The sequence below is a fragment of the Neodiprion lecontei genome, chromosome 4 (assembly GCF_021901455.1).
Source record: "Neodiprion lecontei isolate iyNeoLeco1 chromosome 4, iyNeoLeco1.1, whole genome shotgun sequence".
Classification (NCBI taxonomy): domain Eukaryota; kingdom Metazoa; phylum Arthropoda; class Insecta; order Hymenoptera; family Diprionidae; genus Neodiprion; species Neodiprion lecontei.
Window position 1 is genome coordinate 2,061,490 of NC_060263.1, and position 26,893 is coordinate 2,088,382.

The 26,893-nt window shown below is 43.7% G+C and overlaps 1 protein-coding gene across 2 annotated transcripts in view; it reads right to left on the minus strand.

The window, feature by feature from the left end:
• The window catches only part of LOC107222400 (nuclear hormone receptor E75), a 147,441-nt gene that overhangs the window by 108,466 nt on the left and 12,082 nt on the right, over positions 1-26,893 (minus strand). The window contains exon 1 of one of the 2 annotated variants that reach the window (XM_046738477.1): positions 15,836-17,008. The exons of the other annotated variant lie outside the window; for it this stretch is intronic. Within the exon in view, the coding sequence (XP_046594433.1) occupies positions 15,836-16,106 (271 nt within the window). The 5' untranslated portion in view covers positions 16,107-17,008. Of the gene's footprint in view, positions 1-15,835; positions 17,009-26,893 lie in introns of those variants that run through there. 2 annotated transcript variants of the gene reach the window in all.

Sequence of the window (26,893 nt, forward strand, 5' to 3'; positions counted from 1 at the left end):
CTGTAACTGTTACTGTTTTATATGCTTTTGTTATTTGCACATTTTTCTCTCCTCATCTCATCTTGCTCTTATTATTCTTATATTTCTCACCCTGCATTCTTTTCTCTTTTATCTCCTTCTCTATGTACATATAGATCGCAAATCCCAACCTTCCGCGACTCGTTCGTATTCGCGCCTTATTTATCTCTCTCACCCTCTCTCTCTCTCTCTCTATCTCCCCCTCTTACGACAATTCGCACATCCCAATCGGTACTCCAGACTTTGCCAAGATAAGAGAGTCCAGACGCGTAGCTGTACATATGATACAGTTTGATTGCTTGTATAAACGCTTGTACGTATTGCCCACTTATCAAACGTAAATCCGCGTTCATTCATTCCCTCAATTTTCTTCTTCCTTTTTTTACATTCCTATATTCATTCTCTCTCTCTCCCTCCCCCCTTCAACTCTCGTTATAACAAGATAACATTCCGCAGATCGTTTGCCACCCACTATCGACTGACGTAAATAATTTTAAAGTATACTATATGAGGAACAATCATGTTCCAGTTCTAAATATCGTTGCAAATGTAAGAAATTGACCAACGTGAGAAGCTACCAAACCAGTGAAAAGATGTGAAATATAATTTTCGACGAACAAGCTGCGTCCCCTTAGTACGATGAATAAAAATCAATCGTGATTTACAATCCTTCGTCCTGCAGTTTACGGAATTGAAGTTAGTCACGTTACTTACCGTAACGGTGCATGTTCAGAAAAGACCGTTACTACGCGTGATTAAAATTGTTTGAAATATAGTAAACTATAACGAATCAAACATACCCATACCTCTATTAAAAAAGTAAAACTCCTCGAAAGTCATTCTAAAATTGCAAAATAACGAATTTCTTCCCGATCTCTCGTGACAACGTTTCTCGTTACCTGCTTCAACATCGTTGCAGTTTCCGATCCCCTCCTGGGTTTTGGAGAACCCAGAACGCGTCGACTGCTCGTGGTGCATTATATACACGATACACATGACGAACCACGTTGCGGTGAGCAAAGCACGCGAACCCTGGTGTAATATAGGGTGCGCGAAAAGGGCTCGTATCTGAGTGCCCTGCGGGAGGACGCGTCGATCGAAGGTCTCTGACCGCTGAGGGGCCAACGTTCGCCTTGGACCTTGAGGCAGCACAGCCTGCTGCTGCTGCTTCTGTGACTTGCAAACGCGAAGCTCCGAGAACACGAGCTGCGAATTGCATGCTGCTCGTGCAGTTGCTGTTCCTGTCACAGGGTCGACAAGCACCGATGACCAAGCCGACGCTGGAGTCAAGGTTTAATCGTAGGTTGGCAAAACCTCGATTCGAAGATCAGAGATAAGCATGGTCATTTTCGAATGTTAGAATGACTGTACATGCAATATAGCATCGCATCATTCGGTTCTGAGCTATGTTTAAACTTTCAAGTCTCTGGCTCATCGGGAAGTTGGTTTAAAATCGATTGCAACATTTGTATCGAGCGGACAGACATGAGAGCGAGCTAATAGAAACGTGGTAAGATGTCACTTTCTTACAGTTTGTTGAAAATTCAAGTCCATTCCAAAATTCATTCTCTTCGACAGAAAAATGATGTTCGTCCTTTGTATCATACCTACAACGACGTGGACGATGCGGCAAGATGTTTGTTACGGCCGAAAATTCGATAGCGATATCATCCCGATAAAAATGAAATCGTAAAAGTGCAATTGTTCGACGGTTTTCTTCATGCACGCGGAGGAAATCCCGCGGGAAGCAATCGGAACTCCGTTCTATTGTTCATTGGGCGGAGGGATTCGAGAAGCTGGTATTCGGAGCGAAGGGATAAGGGACTGTAGAAAAGGTAAAGATCGGGATCTTCGTCTTCCGTTTCACCTGCGCGACGATCCTGCTACCTGCTCGAATAATAAAATTGATGAGTATAAGCGAATGAATGCCACGTGCTGGACTTGTACGCTTTCGAAAAGCAGGTTTAAACATCGGCAGATGCATCGCAGGTTTTCATTCAGTGGAATGATTTTCACCCCTTGAAGATTCATCCGTTTCAGTAGAATATCGTACAGAGACTATATACGTTTTACTTTTTCTTTCGCTTCGACGATTATTTATCTGCACGCGGAAAGTTTCATCACGTTACCCGTATATTAATACCGAGCGGAACAACCGCAGCTTTCAAGGGCAGAAGCAGATGCCTCGTCCTGGTTGAATAATACATAGTTATATACACAATACATATCGATACATTGTACATATTATGAGTTTTCCCAAATAATGGAAACGACGAGAAAGGAAAGGGATTTTGCGCAAACAGCAGCTGTTCTTCGCTCTTCGGTGTTTACGTGAAAACCACCCGCGACTTCCTCGCGTAACCCTTCGTAAGGGTTGAACTATTATGCATATACCTGCACCGGCCTAAGCAGCTGGACTCTCGATGATCTTACAATTCTACCGTATATACGTATTCTTCCGCCTTTGAGATTCGAATTTTCATTTCGCCAAATCCATCCATCAATTCTAACCTTTTCAACGTCAACGTGAATAAGAAATGATATAAAAAGAGTAGGAAAAATTTCACCTTTTGTTAGAATCAAAAATATTTCACGCAAAATTTTTCTTCCAACAAAACGATACCCAAAATATATTCCGGAAATTGAGTAGAGTGTGCGAATATAAAAAGCAATTTGATTGAAATCTAATTTCGTAAAACAAAAATTCTGATCCAACAGCAATCAGAAATCCAAACGACACGAGAAAAAAAAACGTTTCGTGATATTTTTTTTATTTGTCGATACAAATTGTCTAAAATTTCATGAAAACCCGTGAGGTAGCGAGAAAAAAAAAAAACAAAAAAGAATTGCTTACCAATCGGATACAAACGTGTCTGCGGAGCGATAAAACGATAGGTGCAAAATTCCGAGGCTTTTGCCTCGTGAGTTTTCCACGTTGTTGCCCATCTACTTTGGTGGGGGTAAACACCTGTTGGTTGAATCCCGTGTTACAGACTGAACAGCTGCTGCTCTTGAAACGTGGTCAAAATTCGATCGCGACACAAGAGAGGCCTTCCACCCCTCGCTGTATTATATCGAACGAATAAAGATTCGCGAGGATGCCCGAAGTATTCTGCAAAGGGACGATAATAATAATAATTGCAACCAGGGATTTCGAGTTAGGTGAAACGCGGGTGGCGGGCTGCAGACGGTCAAACCGCAGCTTACCTACGCAGCGTGTATGAATCGGTTGCATTTTCGTAAACCCCGGCCCATTGTGAGCGAGTAAAAAGGGTTGGAGGAGAGTTTGCGCAAACCAAATTCACCTACACACCCATCGACAGCTGAGGCGAATCGTTCCACCGAATCCCTGAAGCTCTTCCGTGAATTCGGTGAAACGTAGCTACGACATGCAGCAAATAACGGCTGCGTTGCGTTGCAGCGGCGTTTACTTCGTTACCATTTAACGCGAGCGTAACGCGACACCCCCCGTATTATATTTTCACAAGGAACAAGGTATCCGGGGTTGCATCTTTGGCCCAGCAGCTGCGGCTTGCGAGGGGATCCTCCGGGTGTCTCTGCGTCGTCGGTGACACGCGTCGGCTTCCGCATTTCCGTCTTTTTCCCCGTTACGCAACGCCTACAATTCGTTACGTGAAACGCGCGTGCGCTCGGGGCGTGCCTTTTGCGCAATTGGACAATTGTCACCCTGAATACATGACGAAACACCGTCCGTGCATCGCGTAAAAGCGATACTCGTGAAGCGATTCGTCCGAGAGAAAAAAAAGTGTAAAAAAAATTTTTTTTTTTTATATTATATACGAAATATCCGACTTTCCGTCTTTGCGGTATGGAGTTGAAAAAATTTTGGCGTATAAGAAACAACAAATTCCCTCAAGTTGAGATCTGACCCGTGATTGGTCTGTTATTTTGAATCTGCAGTAAGATCATCCATCACCTTGTCTTTGTCTTTGTTAAAATGTTAGTTAAATACCGACTCACCGCTAATTCACTTACCACCACCTAAATTAAGAAGGATCTGGAATTGTTCGGATTCGCAAAAAAGGTATGCTCAAACCCTTGCTTTATTACTCAAGTCGCTAGTCTGTAGAGTGAACCAGTTCTTCGTGCTATCGACTTACTTTCTTTCACCTCATCAGCAAATCGATTTATTTTACTTATGCTCAATTGTAATCTAACACACGATTAGTCTTCTGATCCATTATCCGAATATTTTATTATATTCATTATTTATTCATTGCTTCAGTAAATTCGCAATCATTTTGCCTAACGCTAAATATCGATTTCAAGTTTGTACTTCAAAGGACACTTGATCTGTCCGTGTGTACTTTATATAAATAAATAAATATATCTTTGACGATGTAATAAATAAATAAATAAGTCGCAGCCGGCTTTTTTCAACCGGAAAAAATCTTTCCTCGAAATCTTTACCTCGTTCTCTTTCAACCCTTGCACGTCTACTCCGCAACCGGTCGGGATTGAGACACAGCAGCGCTTCAGAAACGATCATCTGCACGGCAAAAGCGGGCGGGCTGCTGGTTACATCTGCCCACAGGTCTAACACAAGACCTACCTGCATACGTGCAGCGTTACCGGAAGTGATGCACACACTCCGTCATTGTACCGCAGGGTAAAAGAAAGTGGCCGGCACAGTGTGTTCGTAGAGAAAAATGTGCGCGCGCGCGTCGCATTGAAACACAATCCCGAGATCCACCCTCCGGTGAGGAAGATAAAAGGACGGGAAGAAAATCGAGAGTATGAAAATCCACCCTGATTTCGCCTATTGCGTAACATCAATGCGTTAAGCGCGTGGCGATATTCGACGAATGGTTTCATCATCCCTGGTACCAACACTGTTAACGGGTAACACCACTCTAGATTTTAGAAAATTTGATTTTTTTTTTTTTTTGGCTTGAACAATATTTTACGGTCATGAAAACAATATCCAGTTGGTCCTACAGTGAAAAAATGTTGTTAAAAGTTTGAAATCTTGATTTTACCACAGGGTCTCGGGTCGCGCGCTGAAAGCTCGTAAAACTGTAAACGCATTTTTATCGAAACCACTGTTTTTCAAACTGGGAGGACAAATTATTTGAACACCGTCGCATGGCTCGATTTGAAATTTCGACAGTAGCTTCACAACTACGTTTTCTATGAAAGTACGTAGTAGTTTTTTTTATTCACTGTAAACTTTTTAATTTTATAAACAATTTATTACTTATTTTTTGGCCAAAAATCGATTAATTTTTTCAAAAGTGCACCACTTTGACAAAATTTCATTTAAATGAAATCTTCTACTTAGTTCCACAGGTAATAGTCTGTATGTTGTGTAAAATTTTTTTTTATTTTTTGCTCGAGGTTTTATACTTTACGAGAAATTCGTCCTCCAGTGAAGGAGTTTTAAAAAAAGGCGATATCAAAGATTGGTTCTGTCGCCGCCAGTTTGCATCAAAATAAATAAACCCTCTGAAAAGAAATGCTATTCCTCTTTCCATGTTATCAAAATAAATCATCAAAGTTGGGTCTTTTTTTCGGCTGTTAGAGTGGTATTACCCCTTAAGAATAACCGCGAAGGCGTGTCTCCTTCAAGGTGATTCTTTTTCATTTTTCCATCTTATTTAGGCGAGAATTATAGTCAAGCGTATAAAAATATTCATGTACAAATGAAAAACGAAAATCCGAGTATGCAACTTTTGGAAAATTAGCACCGAGCGTTTCGCTCAATTTTAAAGTACGTAGAATGAAAATAGAAATGTAAATAAAATAACAAGACAGAATAAAGCAAGGCTGCAACCCTTAGCCTCAGTTTTGATCCTTCCGAGGATGGACGTATGGATCAATTCAGGCAATGGCGGGGAGGTCACTGCCTCGCCTTGCCAGGATTAACGACCCTCACTCATCGCAGTAGAGTGCAGCGCAATGGCATCGCCCCGCCTAGCGCCTAGATCCTGCGGTGTAATGTAGTACACATGTATAGAACAGAACAAGTGTGCGTGCGTGTGTGCGTATAGATTGGCGGTGGGGCGGCGTTACAATGTACGCAAAGGCAACAACCCCTCTTTACACCGCGATCGAGCGAGTCTAACTTCTGCGCCGATATCACGAGCTGCACCCTTATTAATTCCGTAGTATCGCCGAGGGAAGTGAGGAGAGTAGAAGGGCAGGAAGAGGGGAAGGGGCGTCTGGCCCACCCGCTTGCTGCAGTCGACCCTTATCTCGCACCCTTGTACCTCCTGCATGCCGGCGGCTCTGATTAACCCCATAGACGGCGTTACACGCGTTAAGCGCGAAGCGATTTGCGGAAAACGCGTCCTGTGTATATATACGTACAGTATAATATATATATATATACGTATAGTTTGCATACTTCCGAACGAAAGGAAAATAACGCGGAGTACAGAAGTTGCAGCGAAGCGTTGTTTCACTTCATATTATACTCTCATTTTTCATTTTTCATACATCTCCTAACTTTACTCTACGTCTTATCTATAATTTTAATTTTATTTTATCTCATCCCTCGTCTTAACCTACCATTCTACTCTCCACTACTGTAGTCTGCTTCAATTTCATTTCTTCATTTCATTGATTTTTACCTGTTGTAATTTGTATTTTCTCTCTGCTTACTTGCTTTTTCTGTTTCTGTTTTTGCTATGTGTATTAACTTTCCGTCATTATGTACATCATCTACTTGTTCAACACTGCCATGGACATAATAAACATAGACATATCTATCTATCTACCTATCTCTCTATCGTCCATTAGTAACAACATAAAATTCGGCATCCTTGATTCATTTTTTCAAAACTACATACACACCTTTTATCTTTATCCGTATATTCCATATCACTTGTACAAGAAGCACGTTTCACTTTTTTCCTCTAATTTTGTTCTCTTCTTCTGTTTTTATTTTTATTTTTCATTCTTTTTCTTTCTTTTGCCTACATTTGGTACGTGTACCAGATAGACTCTTCGATATGGTAATCACATTTCAGGAGACGTAACTTTTCCCTGTACACTTTTACAACGCCTTATCATATGCAGCCCGCTATTAAAAACCCGTGTCTCGGAGTACCGTATCAAATTATCAAAATTTACAAAAGAAAAAATAAATAAATAAATAAAAAATCTCTCCAGTTTGCCGATTTCCGTGTCGTCGCGTCGTAAGTATGCAATAGACGACGTTGTTCAAAGGTATACGTGCATATGTACATTCATACATTCGAGGTGAGTTTTAAAAAAAAACATGGCGCCGTGCGGCAGGAACCATGTAACGTGGGTTGCAGCCGCACCAGGCGGCGTTCTCCGTGTCGTTGGAAGGTGGGAGGTGGGCACTGGGTCATTCCCCCTTGGCTCGTGCAATGCGCGAGTACAGGGGTCATTGCGAGACAGTGAACCCCCGAGTACTTTCCTCCTCCCCTCTCATCGCGACGCGGTCTTACCCTTACCCTTACCCTTGCCCTCCCTTCGGCGTTTCGCCGCATTCTGCCCCACCCATACCATCGTTTCTCCTCTCCTCTTCCCTCCACGCCTCTCCTCTGGTCGTTCGTTCGTCTCGAGAGAGGGTGGAAATATGTAGCGACTGAGGCGCTAAGCAGCGATCTCAGCCGCATTTGTTGCAATTTTTGTAGCGAATCGGGTATACTAGTTTCATATCGTGTATCGCGTAACTATTATTTCGACACGGTTATTTGATACGCAATTAATTAGTACGAGCATCTGGATCGGTGAAGGGGGGAGGAGCTGGATATCTTGATAATCCGATCGGTAATTTCGTCTCATTCTGTAACGTGGGTATGTGATATAAGCCTCTTGTATAGTTTTACGTCGGCAAAAAAATGTAACCTTGGCAAGTCAAGATGGAGGAAAAAATACATTGCAAAAACGATTGGATAGATGAGCGTCGACTTGTTTTTCATTTTTTCCTCCTCGTCTCTTGTTTTCACCTATTAGTATACATACGTAACGATCTATGATGTTATACCTATACACACGCACACCTATACACATCCACTTCCTCGAATATTTGCAAATACAAGTTTGCAATCTATAGCAAAGCATTATATCTTCCAACGACGTGGTGGAGTGCACACGTATTAACACATACACGCATAGGCACACAAGAAGATTAAATATCCGCGACTATTTCGAGAAGGTCGCACGAAAAATAATCAGAAGCGAGGCGAAACCTCGAGTCATGAGGAGGAGGAGGAGGAGGAGGAGGAGGAGGAGGAGGAGGTCGAAGAGACGAGGATCGGTATAATAATTTCTTGCGACGCGCTCGTTTCGTATTATAGTTAAAGGTCGTCTTTTACGACATGTACAACAAATTGTCATTTACGTTCGATACGAGTGACGGGTGTTTAATAATATCGAGTCGGTGAAAACATAAAATATATATATATAAATTATGTGTTGTTGTTTTTTTATACATATATATATATATATATGTATAAAAAAACAACAACACATAATTTCAGATGTTAAAGAAAAATGAATTCTTCGCGGCGTCGTTTTTCTTATTTTTGTTTTTCACCTGACATATTCGTCATTATTTCGTTCAAATAAACATAGTATTGACTTTTCAAAGATAAATTGGGCAATTATTAAATTTAGTTTTTATTTTACATAATTATAAAATACAAAGTGTATTTATACACGCAGACTAATTCGTGATAATATGTACCGATGATTCAAGGACATCGTTCGATTACGATTAAATCGTTATGACATAATCGCTCGTCTTTATCGCGTTTAAGCTCAAACGATAACGAGAAACGAAAAAGACTAAGGAGGCGGCTCGGATGGAGGTGGTGGTGGGGGTGAAGGTGGAGGCGGCAGCTGTATTGAAAAGGTGTCTCGCATGGCCACAAACACACACACACAGTTTCGCGATTTACTTGATACACAAGATCAAACACGTATTACGTAGCATTATATGTTTTATTTCCTGGTTACCTTGACTCGCGAATTCACACTAATACACGCTAATATATATATATATATATGTATATATATATATAGGTGTAGGTGTGTAAAGAGAATATATAGATGTATTTACACGTTGTGTCGAAGTCTCCCATATTCTCTGCGTATTCGCGTATGCTCGCTAATGGTTTTTTTCATTTTTTCTTTCGTATAAATTTCTCTTCTCGTACGCATCTAGGTATACGCTACGAATGTGCATAGATGTAAGATTGTATATGCAGACGTTGTTATTACACCCAATCTTCGTCAATTTTAGAAACGTTGTATAAGGTCAACACAGGACGGCTTGCGCATTCCCGACTTATCGGTGTTTACAATTTATACATACCCGAGGCCATAATGAAACCGTACCGGCTAATTATATCCTCGAAAAACCGAACCTAACCGTATCAGCAGCCTGTAGCTACTGGCGATGATGATACCTCGGTAATTTGTTACTTCGTTCGTTCTATCGTACAAACTGCTTTGCAACAAATCAGTCTGTATTGTTAAGCGTGTATGACGAGGCGCGAGAAATTGCGTGCAGTGGATGCTACTTCACTAGCTTATCTAAATTTCCATATCATTTGTTGCAGCTATACGTTAGTTTTTTCATTCTCAACACGAAAAGAAGAACGAGAGCAGATTTTACTAAATAAAACTGCAGGAAAAGATCGTTGACATGGGTATTTTTTATAAAAAAATTTCGACATGTCCCTCTTTTCCTAAAGTTTTGAATAAAAAAAGCTGCTCTTGTTCTTCTCTCCGTGAATTCATCTGTTCGTCCTTTACGATAGGCAAAAAATGTAGCAACTTTGCAAAATCTTAATTATCTAATCTTAAGGCCGGGATGCGGTTGCGACTAAAAGAGGTGTGAATTTATTTCACCGTTTTTGTAAACGAACATAAGAATTGGTATAAAAATTTGCTGCTCGTCTAAAACATAATCGTAATTTCCACAAATTTCCTAAATAACATGCCATCGTCTCTGAAACATGAAAGTTCAAAAGCCCCGGAAATGCAGCGCGTGACGTAGCACGCGTGCGTGTTTAGAAAAGAACCTTTAGGCGCACTGCTAGTTTCTGATGAAAAGTATAACAAGATGCCTAAACAAAGAACCAAAAATCACTTCTGCTCTTTTTCCAAAAAACCCGCATTCCCACCAATCGGCAAAAATTTGCGGAACGACAGTTCGTGACAGTCCTTTCTGAAATCTTTCAACGAAACTGTTACGCAATTCAACGACGTGGCTTTTCTCCGTAGTTTAAAATTGACTTTTTACCATCGTATAATAGGCGCGTCGCGTTTGTTGCACGCCACGTATTATACCGCAAATGATGAGAGAGAGTCCACCGACTAGCATTCGGTGCGAGTTATAAACTATACACAAAATTGACGTAACACGTAACGCGGTACGCGTTATACCAACGAGTCGTTAGCCCCGATCGTCCCTCCGTCTGGAGAAAACGTACACGGCCACGTCATAGGTCGAAAAAATAAACTAACCAAAAGTCGGCTGCCGGTGGTGGTTATGCCTCCGATGCAGGCTTCGTTCCATTAAACAGTTTCGGTTAATTAAGGGACCAGTCGCATTTCCGAATGTGTGAGTATAATCAGCTACGTCCCAGCAACGCGCTATCTCGCGCATGCTGCTCTATATATACACATTTTTATACGTACGATGCAGCTTGTAACTTTTCAGTGTCAGACGTATTCTTATCGGAGATAATTCAACCTCGAAAGGGTCAAAATACCGAAACTTTTTATACTGACAATGAGTAGAAAGAAAAAAAAAAGGAAAAAGAAGATGTGAAGAAGAAGAACTAAAACACGGAATCAGTCGTTTCATAACGTTTTATCATGGAATTAAGAAACGATCGAATCACATGGAAAAATCAATTCCCCATCTATGATAACAATCTAAGGCTGGACTAGAGTGAAACCGTTTGGTGAAAAATTTTCCATCCTAGTGAAGGGAGTAGACGACAGTGAGACTGAAGTTAAATCGTTTAGATTGATTGTCTAGACTTTCATCCAAGCGCCATGCACAACGGCAATGAAAGGGTAAGTGACGCAGTTGGAAAAGCCTCTTAATGTAAACATACACGAGGCATTAACACACACGGCGGAGGATCGACGTACAAGCCACGTAACTTGGTCAAAGGCGATCTACGTCAAAAGGATGATCGTGATACACAACGTTGGGGGGGGGGGGGGGGGGGGGGGGGAGGGCGTCTGGTCGAAGCCCTCGAACGGACAAGGGTCCCTGCCACACGATGCAGGATCAAGCATTGCAGTACCTTATACCTATACCTGTCACACCTATTCCACGTTTTCAGCGTTGGATCGAATTGTTCCAACATTTTTTCAACTTCGCCTAACGGAGTGGATAATAAACAATGGTTCGTGGTATTTCTTCGAAACGTCACGCGAGTGACGAAATTTTTATACTCTCCGATCAACAAGATTTATTAAAAAACGAGTGTATGATAAAATGTAAGCGGTCCAAGTTTGATAACGTTCGTGTGATAATGGATTTTTACGAAATATCGTTACTTTCATGAGGGTCTAAAGCAAAATAGAAGATCACGCATATCTTACATAGGAAAAACTCAACACATCCAGAGTCATTCCGGAAGACATTAAATCAATGATTTTTTCCTCAATCCTCCGTAACGTAAAAAGTTACTAACTTCAATACGTTAGAAAAAAATAGACGTTACAACGAGGCGGATGAAGAAAAAATATTTTTCCAGCCTGCAGAGACATACGTGGAGCATATAATTATATACCGGTGGGTTTCAAGTTCCTAAAATATATCCATTATCCTGTGAAACGAACATATATGTGTTCATATACGTATACATATATATATACATACGTATACACATTATCGCATCCGTCGTCCCCCGGAACGCGATAATGCAGTTCATGCTGCACCGCGAGGCGTCCGCACGTGGTGGGGGGCATGCGCGAGTACCTTACCCACGGATGCACGGACTCCTCGACGCACGTGTTACGAACGCACATGAGCGCGGGAGGTAAGTGAGGGGCGGGGAGCGTACACCACACAGCTTTCAAGAGTGCCTCCCTCCCCTCCGTCCCTTTCCTCCTCGTCCCTTCGCGTCCCTTCTCGTCCCTTCCGTTCCGTTCCTCCCCGTCGTTGGAGACTGTCTGAAGGGTGTCTGGATCCGTGGCACACGATGCAGCAGCAGCAGCCTGCAGCCCGTAGCCAGAGTCAGGCACTGCGTGCGTGCGTGCACTCCACGCCCTGTGAAGGACGGTCGAGAGGACCACGACCCGAAGACCCGCAGCAGCGGCAGCATCCGAGTGCACAACGGGCACACAGACGGACGTGTTACGCTCTCGCTGCACGTTCACACAGCCTCTCGAACCACCGTCAGACATCGACGCGTTGGGATGGATGCGAGACGAGACCTCTGGAGAGCGCAAGTCGCTCGACCGTGCTGAGAGATAAGCCGGAGAAGAGAAGAGAAGAGAAGAGAAGAGGGGAAGAGGGAGAGAGCGAGGGCCAATCGGTTCTAAACACCCTCCTCGTGAGCTTCGGTATACAAATGCGATGATTCATGGTCGCCTTGTAAGTTACTCGGTACTTGAGGAAGTTCTTTCTCGATTACATTTACCCACTTTTCCAAGGATAACGAAGATTGGTTTTTTTTCTTTTTCTTTGTACCGAAATCACCGCGGTAGCTTTACATTTCTCTTCTCAATGGGATTGCTATTTTGAACAAATTACAGGGTGTGGTCATCGTCACTTCAGCTTCTCATTTCTACCGCACTTTACGCATCGTAAAAAATGCCGATTTTATCCTCACCCTGCACATCCAATCTGCACGCTACCAACAAGATGTCTGACAATGAGAAAAAACTTGCCGTACCGTCGCTGACTGAAGATTAAGTTTTCTCCTCACGAGAACCAGAACCGACAAGCTGCGAAGAAGCAGACTCACTTCCATCGGTGACGCCATTTGTAACTAAACAATTGGATGACGAATGAACGAACGTTTCTATATCAACATTTCCTCTTACGTTATTATCCCGACCGATAACCTGTACGAAAGATCCTCTAGATTTCCGGGACTTTGAGGTTTCCCTGACCAATAGTGATCGTCGTCGAATATGAGAGGGTAAGAACCCGCAATACGAAGGTCAAGGTCTGCTCTCCGGAGCCCGGCTTACTACCGTCGTCCGCAAAGAAGAGAGCGAGTGAGAGAGGGATAGAGTTGGCACACATATAAATATAGGTGGGGTGAAACCTGCCTTCGGCGTTTAATTTCAGATGGAATAAATTAAAGCCAGGAAACCGGGGAGCTGCCGCAGGAGGAGGAGGTGGAGGAGGAGAAGGAGGAAGCTTCGCGAGGTTCCTTAAAGTGTTCTCTAGAGCAAAGGAGCGTAGTTAGTGTATAGGTGGTCGGTTAAACACGTCGGCGTGTGTAATCGGCCCGCATACAGCGAGCAGCTTCTGCCTGGATCTGTATCTACATGCTACCCAACCAACACGTAACAACGTCGATGACGCGATGTGTGACCGTGACCGTAACCGCGCAGTGAGAGAGAGAGAGAGATGGAGAGAGGTTCCGAAAACTCTCTTGAAAACCACTAACCGGTGATACATGAGGTACTATTGCCACACATTGGAACTTCCTACATACGTTAACGCCGACTTCTGCGCCCGCAGCACTCGGCACTGTACAAGGTCACTCCGGCGTAAGGTCACCTGAGACATTCTATCCCAGCTCCGCGGTTCCGCGGTTGTTTCTGAACAGCATGGAACAGCCAGCATTACTGGCGGCATGCAACAGCTTTCGTAACCGATGACTACGAGGTATCTGTGCCTTACATCCACCGTGAGAGTGTTGAGAGCAGCTATCTCGTTAAACGTACGATACGATAAAAATTCCTTCTTGGTACAAAACTCTTCGATGGAAAGATCATGCTCCGCCTGATTCGAGATTAGGCCAATAAATAACGCGCCGATTCGATGATAATCGTCGTTACCACGACTTTAGTTTCTTGAATTTTCGAAAATTCGTACCTATCTGCGGTAAAAAATACTACTTAAGATAACATTATCACCGTTGCGCTGCAGATTTCTCTGTGTTTTCGTGCACCTCGCATGTTTCTAGGTAACAGGTGTCTGATGTATTATGAGGAAAAGTTGGAAAAAATTGCCTTGGAATTCCAAAGCGATCTCCGCACTGGTACGATAAACGAAAGATTAATAAGTGAAAAAAAAAACAATTTATATCGCAAGTGCATTGTATGTAAAAATAAACTACTCGGTCACCCTACCACGTACGACTTAGTGAATTTCCCGGTGCACTTGACAGACCGCATGCATTGCATATTTTTCCGTATTTCGAGCGATAACTATTGACCAAAGAATATTTTTTACATTAATCTTTCTTGTTTATTTGCAAAGTTACTAAATTTATTTTGTTTTTTTTCTCTCTCTCCGTTTTCTGTTACATTCCGAAGACAGCGAATACATGCGTAATAGGCAAGGTGGATTCTTTTTTCATCACTCTCTACATTGCATTCGGTACTTCTCTCGTTTATTCGCACGAAATACACAGCCAGTTACCTGAGGGTGATTGGCATTGACCTTGTCGCAAAAATACGACGCTTGGCAATTTATATTGTATACGCGTAATATCGCTTCTCCGTTTCGTTGTTCGATGTATAAAGTAAGACCGAGTGTGTGACAACGCATTGTGCGTTCTCTCTCTCTCTCTCTCTCTCTCTCTCTCTCTCTCTCTCTCTCTCTCTCTCTCTCTCTCTCTCTCTCTCTCTCTCTCTCTCTCTCTCTCTCTCTCTCTCTCTCTCTCTCTCTCTCTCTCTCTCTCTCTCTCTCTCTCTCTCTCTCTCTCTCTCTCTCTCTCTCTCTCTCTCTCTCTCTCTCTCTCTCTCTTTCTCTCTCGCCAAAGATTTCCTTCTTTTTACTCCAGACGTCGGTTATTCTTTTTTATATAAGTAGGGTATACTCTTCTACACTTGGTTCATAATAATTGGTATGCATAATCGTGATGTGACGTATTATACTGCACTCGACTTATTTTACTTATCATTATAAGATACCAACTGCGTAATACACATAAGAATTATGCTCGGTCTTAATATACGGTTATAATCGATCAATGTTTTCTTTCTTTTTTTTTTTTTTGTTTTTTTAACGTAAGACTAACACGTCGAAATTTCACCAAGTTTCTTCGTATCTGTGATCGTACGGTAAAATATAAAAAACGATTATGAAACTGGATAAAGTCAGTCCAAAGTTCTATAATGTAATGCCCTCATCTTAAGAATATTACTTTCTTCGCACATTGACTAACCGCTAGACGAAATTTGATATTTCGAAACCTGAAAATGATGCCGCAAACGAAATATCGAAATAAAAAACTAGTTCAGAATTGAACGAACAACAAACGGGTCCCGTCTTTTAGGTTAGGAAAATACCGATCCGTTTAAAAAGTTGTTACCAACGTGTTGGAAACAGTATTGAAAGAATGAGTCAAACTGCGTATTGGACCACTCATCGACGGGTGTCAATCGTTCGTAACGTTACTGCAACGACGCACGTTTGTAAAAAAAAAAAAAAGTCGTCAAACCGCAACTTTAGGATTGGTTAAAATTAAATAAACTGTTAGTACCTAATCAAGAAACTCAGATTTTCTGAAATTAACCTCTTCAGGTATTCCAAAGGCTTAGTATATTAATTTTTCTCCCAACGTATATCGATACACTAACGTTACCAACTTCAGCCCCGTTAAAGAATCAGTGTGTGAAAGACCGACCACGACCGCGGTTAAAATAAGGGGACAAAGAATCTCACCGAGATCGGGAATGGAGCTGGTCGGTTCCTCGTGGTGGTGACCCTTGCCCTCGGCGGATTGCCTGACTCTGGGTGGGGGGGGCGGAGGCGGCGGTCGCATGCTGGAAGTCGAACTGACAACTACGGAAGTCGGCGGTGGTCCCTGGGTGTTTCCCGTTGTCGCGGAGGCGGGGGCGGCGGAATTGGTGCTGGCCGATGGTCCGGGGGTCCGGTGTCCGGGCGTATTGGTCCCCGGGTGAACGGGGCCCCGGATCTGGGTCTGCGGCGACATGAGGACAGTCTCGCCCCGACCGTGATGCCCCAAATTGAGTTGGGACGGTCGGGGGCACCAGCCGTGGAGAACCCTTATGGCGGTGCGCACCTCCGCCTGAAGCTCGGCGGCAGCGGTTACGCGCTGCTTCCCGGTTTGAGCCACCGTACCCGTATTTTCGACTTACGGGCGTTACAAACTGCAAGCTGTAGCTGTATGAAATTCTAGTTCGACCGACACTGACCCCTCCGCAAAGTCGTAATATATAAGTACACGCGTACGTATGGAATATACTATATCGGACAAACGGCACAACTGCAATTTATTAATCCTGTGTACAATATCACTTTCACTTTCCCCCTCAGCTCCTCTTCCTCCGCACACTTGTACCTATGCGGCAGAGTGCGTCTTTACGACGAATCCTTGTTTCGTAAACTCGGCACCGTGATAAACGCCGAACAAGAACAACAACAACAACATTCAACAATTTATATCCATAACCTTCATCCACGATGACACTTGTTCGGGTATGAAAAAGGAAACTTCACCTGCACCCTGCACATTTATACGCGTACGTTATCATACGCGTGTTTTGTCACTTCACTTAACGAGTGCGTACGCGAACGGATGTGTGTTTGAGGCACCGTTGCTTCCTCAAACCGTAACGCACCCGACACTCGTTTGGGTGACACGCGGTGACGTAGTCATCGTAGTCGCGTCGTCGTCGTCGTCGTCGTCCTCGTAGTAACGTAGTCGTTGTCGTCGTCGTCGTCAGACTCGATCGTCAGCGCGTAAAACGTCGTTGAGCGGCGTCGGCGTCGGCGTCGGCGTCGGCGGTACCACTACGAATGTTACTTTGGCTACGCGAGACGAACCAACCAACGAACGAACGAACGAACGACCGAACGAACGAAGCGAACGGCCGGCCGAGTTCTCCTCCTCGGGTTGGCGCGCGCGCTGCGCTCCCTGTGTCGTGTACGCACGTATGTGTACGTATATTGCCTACCCCAGCTGAGATGCGATAGGACGCAAGTCTGTGTCTCTACACCTATGCAGCAGTAGCTACGTGTAGGTGCGTGCACACTCTTGCCTTGTAAAAAACAACAATAACGTCGAACGGCGTTGCGCGTTACGCGTTGCGCGTTGCGCCTAGCGCCTAGCGGGCGCAAAACCCACGTGTGCAAAATGTCAAAAACCTTTCGATTTCACTGTATCGACGGCGTGTCGTCTGTACGTATGTACACGTGTACGCGAGCATGTAGAAATTAAATGCGCGCAATACGTTACAGTTGGCATTGTCAGTCGTACGGAAATTGATTATACGCACACAAGGACGAACGCACGTATACGTGTATTTTAAATACAATACCGATTATTAGTGACCGAATCACAGTTTTTATGCACATACACACGTTTAATCTTTAAACAGGCGAGACAAATATATTACAGGCATATTATCTTTGCAATCTTATCTCTTTTCGTTATTATATATTCATTTACGCACGTACGAAAGATGGATTACGTGTAGTCACCCACAATTTAGTTAGCCTTCTCTCGTTGTTACATGATATTCTATTTTTAGATATATCATATATATACATGTACACCTTATATTTTCAGTATTAATACAATATATTAATAACGTGCTTATACGTTTGTATTTATAATGTGCATGTATAAAAGTGATACAAGTATTATTGTTACGGGTATACATACATTATATATAAATATATATAAATATATATATATGTATATATATATATATACATATATATTATATATGTATCCGTATACCGATGTAGAGCGTATGGTGTGCAGTATGCGTGATTAGGTGGCAATTTTTGGAGGCACCCGACGAGTGTCGTCGGCGCCAGCAAAAGTGAGAGTGGTACCGCGGTCCGGCTCGCGGTCGAACCGATGCATAGAGAAGCGAGGCGGAGCGAGGAAAGTGGAGGAGAGTTGATGAGAGGAGAGAGAGAGAGAGAGAGAGAGAGTGATAGGAGGCGAGGAGGGGGGGAACGGCGCGTTAACGTCCCGACGCTGGGTCTGCAGCGGCGCACGTCTCGTCGCGTCGCCTTGTTCAACCAAACTGAGAGTCGCGCGTTCCCTCTCTCTCTCAAGCAAGTGTGTAGAAGGGGGGGGGTTAGAAGAGTAGAGAAGACGACGCACACTTGGCACACTTGTAAAATTATATGCATACACGGATGTGTTGTACCTAGGATGCATCGCCGTGGTTACACATCATATATATACATGTATACATAACCGCATCACGCACGCACACGCGGTCCGTTCGTCGTTTATCGGATTATTACGATACATGTATTTTGTCCAGTATGTGTTTCTCTGGGTTGCATGGATATGTATGAATGTACGTATGCATGTTATATTACAATGCACCGAGTTACATATGACGTCGAAACAACGATCGCATGCGTCCTGCGGACCCAAGGAGTGGTTAAATAATAACGTCGACGTCGCACTACCGTCACGAAAAAAAACGATGGAAAGGAAGGGCGGGGGACGAACTTAGGTTTAAACATTCGGAACTTTTTCAAACGATGCGCAATCATACGAATGTTATGATTTTTCGCATGCCTATACGCATTCGCGGATCTACAGCTACACGGGGTCAATGATCACCGACAATTCACTCGCAGGAATTTTTCTGTTTCTTTGTGGTGAGGGATTAAACAGTTTTAAAAAAAATCACGTTGCCACGACGAAGCACGACCAACGACCTTTTCACGAATGTACGGTATGCATGTTCTATACGTAAAATTGAAACACTTCTTAAAGTGTTAAGATTGTTTTGTTTATTACGGTTAGTATTATTGTTATTATTGTTGTTATTATTATTCATACCGCTGTTACAAGGCACACGTAACATTATGTTCCGACAAACGAGTCGAGTCTTGGCTCGGCTGGGCACCGAGTGACGTGCGTAGCACCACGACCCAACGCTTCCCGTTGACCTAGGCGGGGGTAAAACCCGCCGATTCACCCGCCCAAAAATACGTCTATGTGTTGTAATATACACGTATGTGTGTAAAGTATTTTGAACAGATAGAGACAAAGACAGAGAGAGGGAGAGAGAAGGGGGAGAGAGTGGAAGAAAACGCCCAGGGACGTGGCCGACTTATCCCACTCCCCTCCGCTTATCTCCCCCTGCGCTTCGTCGCTCCCGGGAAAAAACAATATGTATTCAACTACATTGTCGGTGATAAGATGATGAAGAAAAGTGTAGCAGTTGGATAGAAAGAAGATAAATATAAAATGACATAGGGTATAAGAACGAAATGAAAAAGAAAAAAAAAAAAAAAAACAAAAGTAAAAAGTTCTACCCAAAATTTTGATATACATGTATAACATATCATACTTTGTTAAGAATTTTCCTATATATTTCTTTTTTATCGTACGGATACTTCGATAATTATACGAGTATAAGATTGTTTTCAACTTCTTCATTTATATCAGTTTTTCTTTCAAACTTTTTATGAACACATTTGCAAAATGTTAATTCAACGAGTCAAAGTAAATATGAAACGGAAATTTTGTCGGCAGATTCTCGGGGCCCGCAAAGTGGTGGCACGGTCACTGTCAGGGATGGCTGTATGTGCGCGGCCCAGTTGCGCGTCCGCTATCACGTGGCCTTGTCCTTGAACGAGGCTCCTGAACCCAGAGAGTGCCACGATTATCGATTAGCCCCCCTTTCCGCCCGCGTGTCGTCCGCTGAACTACAGCGGTTCTTGACGGGCTAAAACGTACATATACACCACACACGGGCATTAATATAGCCATGCACATAGCATAGAGATAAACGTATCATATGTGCCGTGCACAATGCATACGAGATAAAAGAAAAAAAAATAATAAAAAAGAAGCTATGAAGAGCGGATAAAACAGAGGAGTCTATACCGCATGCCTTCGTGCACGTTGAAACACCGAGTCTATAGTCCGCGCTTACATAAAAGCCGATCGACTTCGTATGGAAATCGATTAGCATGATTAGAAGTGGGAGAACAATAGTCGCGAGTTATCACCTCTAGTGATATAAATTAATAAAGCGTTGAAATATGCTTGACCTTAACGTTGATGAGCAAGGTAATTCTTGGAAATGAAGGTCAGAGATAACGACACATGTTGACGTTTGAATATGAATTTTGAAGTAAACATTTGGAAGAGGACTGGCTCAGCCAGAAAAACCATGCGGGATCGGTTATCGGATGTTTACGCTACGGAACAACTCGACTCGAGAGCCCCGAGGAATGCTCTCGGAGGAAGGCGGTCCTGGAGGGAATTCGACTGTTAGCCAGGACACGAAGCGCATCAAGCCGAAACCGAAATATTCTCTACAATTTCAAATCTGTCAAAAGTTCCTGTTTAAAATAAAATACCTTCTACAATTTGATATGAATTCATAAAACAGACCATATGTGCGACGGTACAGATTCGCGTGTCCCTCGAACGAAGCGAAGCGTAGGTTCTTTACCCGCACTTTGCCTTTAGACTCACAAATATTTTCGGATCACCTACGTAGAGCGTCTGACTCGCTGTGCTCTTCAAGTTTCGACTGCCGGATTTTGTTATCTGCACCTCCTATCGTTCGAGGCGGCCATAACTATAAACAACGCGTACTTACCGACGCAGAGTGGATGCGGTTGAAACGACCGCTCTTCAAGTGTCGCATTCATCCCTCGTACGAAACTTGGTCAAAGTTTGGATCGAAGAAGGTCCTCAATTGCTCGAAAAAGAGGGATAATTTGTACAACGAAACGCCAAGTCTGTTTGCATCTCGGGGTCCGATTGATGCAAGAACAAATACCTTCCTCCTATTCTTTCTTTCGAAAAAATGCTACTCGATCTCCGAGGTTTTCACCTGTTGTACAATACGTGTAAACCTGGAGAGGATTCTCCAGGATTTTCAACCCTCTAGGTCAGCCTGGAACGAAGGCCAAGGCCTTAAGATAAACGCGTTGATAGCGTTGTGAGAGAAACTGACGGACTGAATAGAAACCGATCGACAAGGTTCTGCACCTGTAGGCTGATAGGAAACCCTTACTTTCACCAAATATCGATTACGCTGTACTGCAATTTCATAAGAAACTGAGAAAGAAGGTTAAGCCCTTGCACTAACATCAACGGAATTTGAAAGGGATATTTCATGATGTGGCATTAGTGCAACACGAAATGCCCATGAGCACGATTGTCGATATCGACGATGGTGCATCGGGTCAAGAGTCAGCGGTCAACTCTATCGTAAAGCGGCATGGTAGATGAAGGAAACACGGTGACTTTCGGTGAGATCTGCTTACGTTGTCTCTCGAGCAACCCCACTCTGGATGCAGATCTCGTTATCAATAATTGAATAGGACCGAGACCTTGAACCAGCAGTGGTCTGATCCGAACTGAACGTTACCAGCAGCCAGACGGTGAGGTGTGCGGATGACGCAGACTACCTAAGGCCATCCGGGTTTCTCACCACTGAATCAAAGTTGATTGCATAATTTGAGGTCGCGAATGGTGACCAGGGAAGGGGGGGTCGGGGGGGAGGAGAGACCAGGGACCGGCGTGGGTTCGCGTATAAGAGTCGTTACCCGAGGACCTGCTTAGATCTCTAGATCAAGTTGAATTATTGAAACCGGTCCACCGCGCAGCGCATTCTCTGTTCAGTCTGCAAGGTCCGGTCGGTCCCTCGCCCGGCTGACTGAATGTATGGTTGGCTGGCTGGTTGGCTCTTTGGTTACTCCGGCGTGTCGACGGGCTCGCTCAGCTCGACTTTTGTTGTATAAGGTTAGGGACGCTGACTCTCGTCTGGTTCTGCCTCTACACCACCAGCTCTGGTGTACGCCATGCATCCCACTGGCAGCCGGCCGCTGCCGAGTTAGAAGAGAGAGATATAATGTGGCGATAGAGAAAGAGAGAGAGAGAGAGAGGTAGAACAGCAGGCTGGGAAGAAGCGTGTACACCTTAGTCTCAAAGGAGGTCTGAGCTGACTATCTATTTGCGTTCCATCTTCTCGGCGTTGGTAGGCGTCTCGATATAAGTCAGGTTCATCGAGCTCATCGTCCTCGCGCTTCAGGGGATCGATTCTTTAATTTCACTCTTCACATTTTCCACCATCCAAGTATTCTGATTGGTTGACTAAACTTTGCAGACCAATCGGAAAGCTTCGATGGTGGTAAATGTGAAATGGGAAAAGTGAAATTACAGAATCGATCCCCAGGTTGGCGACCTTGCTGCTTGAAAAGGATGGATGAATCATATTTCCGGATATGAACGGGTACTGAACGGTCTGCATAGGTATAGATGCAGGATAATTGGGCGAAACAAGGCTTGCCACTAGGAATGGTCGTCATCAACGTATCTGGCAGTCTTTACTTTCAACAAGCCCGGGATTGGCAGACCTTGAGGAGACAAAGACTTGGTATCCGAGAGAGGTCAAAATCATAGCAAGTGGACGGAACCGAGAACTATGACTTGCCTGAAACTAGGTAGTCGCGACAGAGACGGAGAAATCCTCTCGCCCGAAAGAATTCAAGGAGACCTGGATGGTCGTTTATTAATTTATCACAGCTCGAGGATGTCTGGAATCTCGGTGGCCGCGGTAATCGAACGATCTGCCGATTGGCTAGGCGAGGTCACCTTCGTTATTCGAATGAACGAATTTAATGACTCTCCTTTCCGGCGAATGGAATCACCGGGTTCCTATACACGCTTTCGCGATCAAAGGCCCTGTTGTTTTTCAACCAATCGGATCACGCTCTTTGGGGCTTATCATCGCTTCTATACCGTCGATTCTCGGATCCCCGCAATCGTTTCGATACCTCGCAACCGAGCGCGGCCAATAAGTATCAAGTTTCGCCTTTTGCATTTAGTCAAGGCAAGTGTAAACACACAAAGGAATCTCTTGTGGTGTCTATACCATGTCTGGGGTGCAGGTGGTGAGATGGTTATCGGTATAATATTATACACACATCTAAATCTATCGTTCATCTTTTTTGATGATTATTTTTGTTCTTTCGAACAAATATCCGCTGCTATACGTCATCGCCAGGCTCGCTGTATGGCTATGCGTACATTCTTCGTAGATGAGTAGATATAACTAAGAAGTCTGGAATGTTTTTGAAAATAATTTTAACAAACAGGTGACAAGCAACGCGAATCAGCAGCCATCGAGACCGTCTACAAAAATATACATTCCAATGAATATCGAACGAAACTCGTGTATTACTTGATTCATTCGTATTCCATCATCATGTACGATGATAAGCGCCCACGAATTTTCAATTTTCCAACAATCATTTCCTATTACACACCGAAGGGAAGTGCAGCACTATCTTATTTAACCAACGCACAACCACGTGCGCTGAATTGTTTCCTCTCTTAATTCAAGTCTATATACTCGATAAAGACGCCTTTTTATAATTTTTCCAACCGCTTCCTGCAGCGTTGGTGCTAAGTGAAACGTACAGTTACCGTGCAACACTCGTCACAGAGAGAAACACAGATAGACACCTATAAGGTATAAGCATACACGGTATCGTAACGACAGCCGGTATGCATATATATATGTATAGCAACGAGCATTTCCAAGAAACATTCTAGGCTCTTGAGAAAGTTGATACCGATTTCCAGACCGAGAACATGACAGGCACCAGCCACAGGTCTGAGATACGTACATACATACTTACGACGGCGATCGGAGGCCTCCACAAACCTCCGGAGTGGTTCAAGTTCAGAATGCCTCGGGCACCAGTTCAAGGTCCCCGGAGAAAGCCTTCCTTGTTCACTCCTCGCTTGTAGCAGCAGTAGCAGCCACAGCGACTCGACGACGCGACGCGACGCTCGCTTCTATAAGTCGGCCACTCGATACCAACTCATGAGACGTTGGTGTGCCTGTGCCTGTCTTGATCCTTTCTATTCACTTAGCTCGATCCCGAATGAATGTTCGATAGAAGGAGGGTTCCGTTCATCGAGCTGGGATGCATGGTAGTTCCATGGTCTCTTCTCACTTTTGGGTATGTGTACCGGATTAATTAATCGTTGCATAAACTTGACAGTCACGAACCGGGGAAATCATTACACTGTATCATCGTACATTAGCGTCCTATCGACTCCAATTCTCACAATAATACCATGAACTCTTTTTCTTTCCGGCATTGAAATTCTCCAACGGAGATTCCTGGGAAGACAGAGACCAGGAAAGAAAGAGATGATAAAAGAATATGCGAAAAAACGGCACCAAGAATCGTCGAGAATTCACCACATAGAGATCAAGTGATACAGTGATTCATAGTTGATGTTCATGCCGCGGTGTGGGTTCAGCCGGATGAGCTCTCTCCCTCTGGCTCCAGTTTGTCCATGATGGGTACAATATCTTAACTGTACTTGTAGTAACGGAGGGCAGCCACAACTCACGAAGAAAACTACGTTCGTCTCATAGTCAGCTGCAGGTCTTCTATGCAATGGCATAGAAGACAGAAATTTTTGATGATCCGCGATTGCACAAACGGAGAAGGTAAGATTCAGCAAACTTTCGACAATCAAGAAAATAATGCAGTGTATTTCATTTCTCTATTGCTGCATTATATGCATCCACTTGCTGAAATCCTTGTTGCAATTTCGATTCATAAACTCCTACGAAATTCATGGCAATAAAATTCATACAGTGTTGTTTGTTATATATGGCATAACAAGGTCGTCCTGCGGTAGAATGCAAGGCAGTTTGCTCACTCATGCATGATGTGTTTCTTATTTCCAAACCTTCCATTTTTCACACGCTTTAAAAATATCGCTGAGGTGAAATTGCGGTTTCAAACTATACGGCTGATGAAACCTGGATCTATAATTACTCGGCATAGTGTTATACGATGAAAAAAATTAGAACCATCGCATCAACAGTCCGTAATACGCATCACGCTGCCCTTATCGCACGGAACAAAGGAAAGCTGTAGCAGCAGGCGATATATTTAAGGACGCAAAGAGCGCCTGCACAGACCACAGTCAGGCGGGTAACATAACCTTCGCAGGTTTCTGCGGTGACAAAGTTGAACGTCTCTTTGAAGGTCGCTTCTGTTTAAATCAGCACCACTCCCTCCCATCACCGTTCTCAGTATTTCCCTAACGCGAATTCCCAACTTATAAGCTGGAAACAGCGAACTTACGAAAGCTCAAGAATCGGGTGTGAATAAAACCAGAATCAGGGTCAGACGAAACGTGCGGCTTCGAAGCATGACGAAACCGATCACAGCCAAGTGGCCAAGAGAAGACTCTCAGGCCTTTGTCGTTGGGCTTTTCCACGGTAACGTAAAGAGTTTTCTCGTTGTTCGGGAAGCTGATATTCCCGGAAGAACTTGGCCCCCGTTGTCGTCTCGAGGCCAGCGTGTGTTCGGCGCTAAAAATACAGGCAGAGAACACCGTTTCCAACAAAGCGAACTCACGCGGACTTCTGGGTCACGGTGCCACAATCCATTGGCGATATATGCCTTATACATCGGTGAGAGTAGCTAGTCGCGAGTTGAAAAGGAGAGTGAAATTTCACCCGTGAACGGCGTTTCGGCCGGCAGCAGCGTGTAAGTTCGGCGAGATCAACGAACCCTGGGCGCATATCGCCGAGGAAGGTGTAAGTGAATTTCTAACGCCTTGGGCAGCCGGATGGAAAGTAAGAGCAGGTGCTCCTCTCGACTGGAGTCGAATTCACCGCGCCAAGTCATGAGAGCAGAGTCCATGATCTCCAGCCGTGAAGTGAGACGCGAGAAATTTTCTATACCCCTCCGCCTCCGCCGCCTCCGCCACCTCCGCCACCTCCGTCACCTTCCTCTTCCCCCCGTTGTCTATCACCCAGAAACGTCAGCCTCCCGCTGAGCTATCCGCTTTTGAACCAGTGACCTTCTCGAGTCGAGAACCGGTCTTTGTTTGAAAACCTTATGGCCGCTGCTGTTGCTGGATTCTTGGATCCACTATGAGGCACTTATCGCCTTCTTGCCGCAGAGGCGGGTGCGTGCTTGGAGACGCCGAGTTTATGAACTTTGGATAGTGCAGTCGCTGATTGCATGAAACTATTGTAATTTTATCGGAAACGCTGTTCAGCCGCGCCGTTGGTGGGAACAATGCGTTTACACGATGATTAAGACTTGGTCGAGATCCTGGATGAGTTTTTTTTCTCTATTTTAACGACGACACACTTGTGAAACGATTCTCTTTAGTATTTTCAACCTAAAGTACAATTTTCATAGTATATTACTTGAATGAATGTATTGTAGTAAAATTTAACGATATATTTTCAAGGACGATTTCGTAATAACTCGCATTTTGTTTGTTTTTTTTCATCATCTGCTCAAACCTGTCTCGCTTTACACGTTACATATCATATATTACATTACATTATATGTATTAACTAAAGTGAACGGAATTACGACGTTACTTCCTCGTCGCTTATAATAAGCGTTGGTATAAAATATGTCGACGTTGTATAATATATATAAGTTGAGCATGTAACATGAGAAATTTTCGATACGTGCATTCGAAAATATGTTTCAATATTTGCATACCAAATACGTACATACGTACACACACTATGGACTGTTCCGTAAAATTTAACAAGTTTGAAGCGTACTCTTGTTTTTCCGTCTGCACCGCAAATGGAATTAAAAACTTCGATGTCAATTCAACGATAAAATATGATGTAAAGAGAGACAAATGTTTGTCTCCTCACCCCTCCGCCCCGTAAAATGGACAAAAAAAAAAAGACAGAAATAAGACAAAAAATGTGAACCCGGTGTCCATTTTTTAAGGAAAAGTTAAAA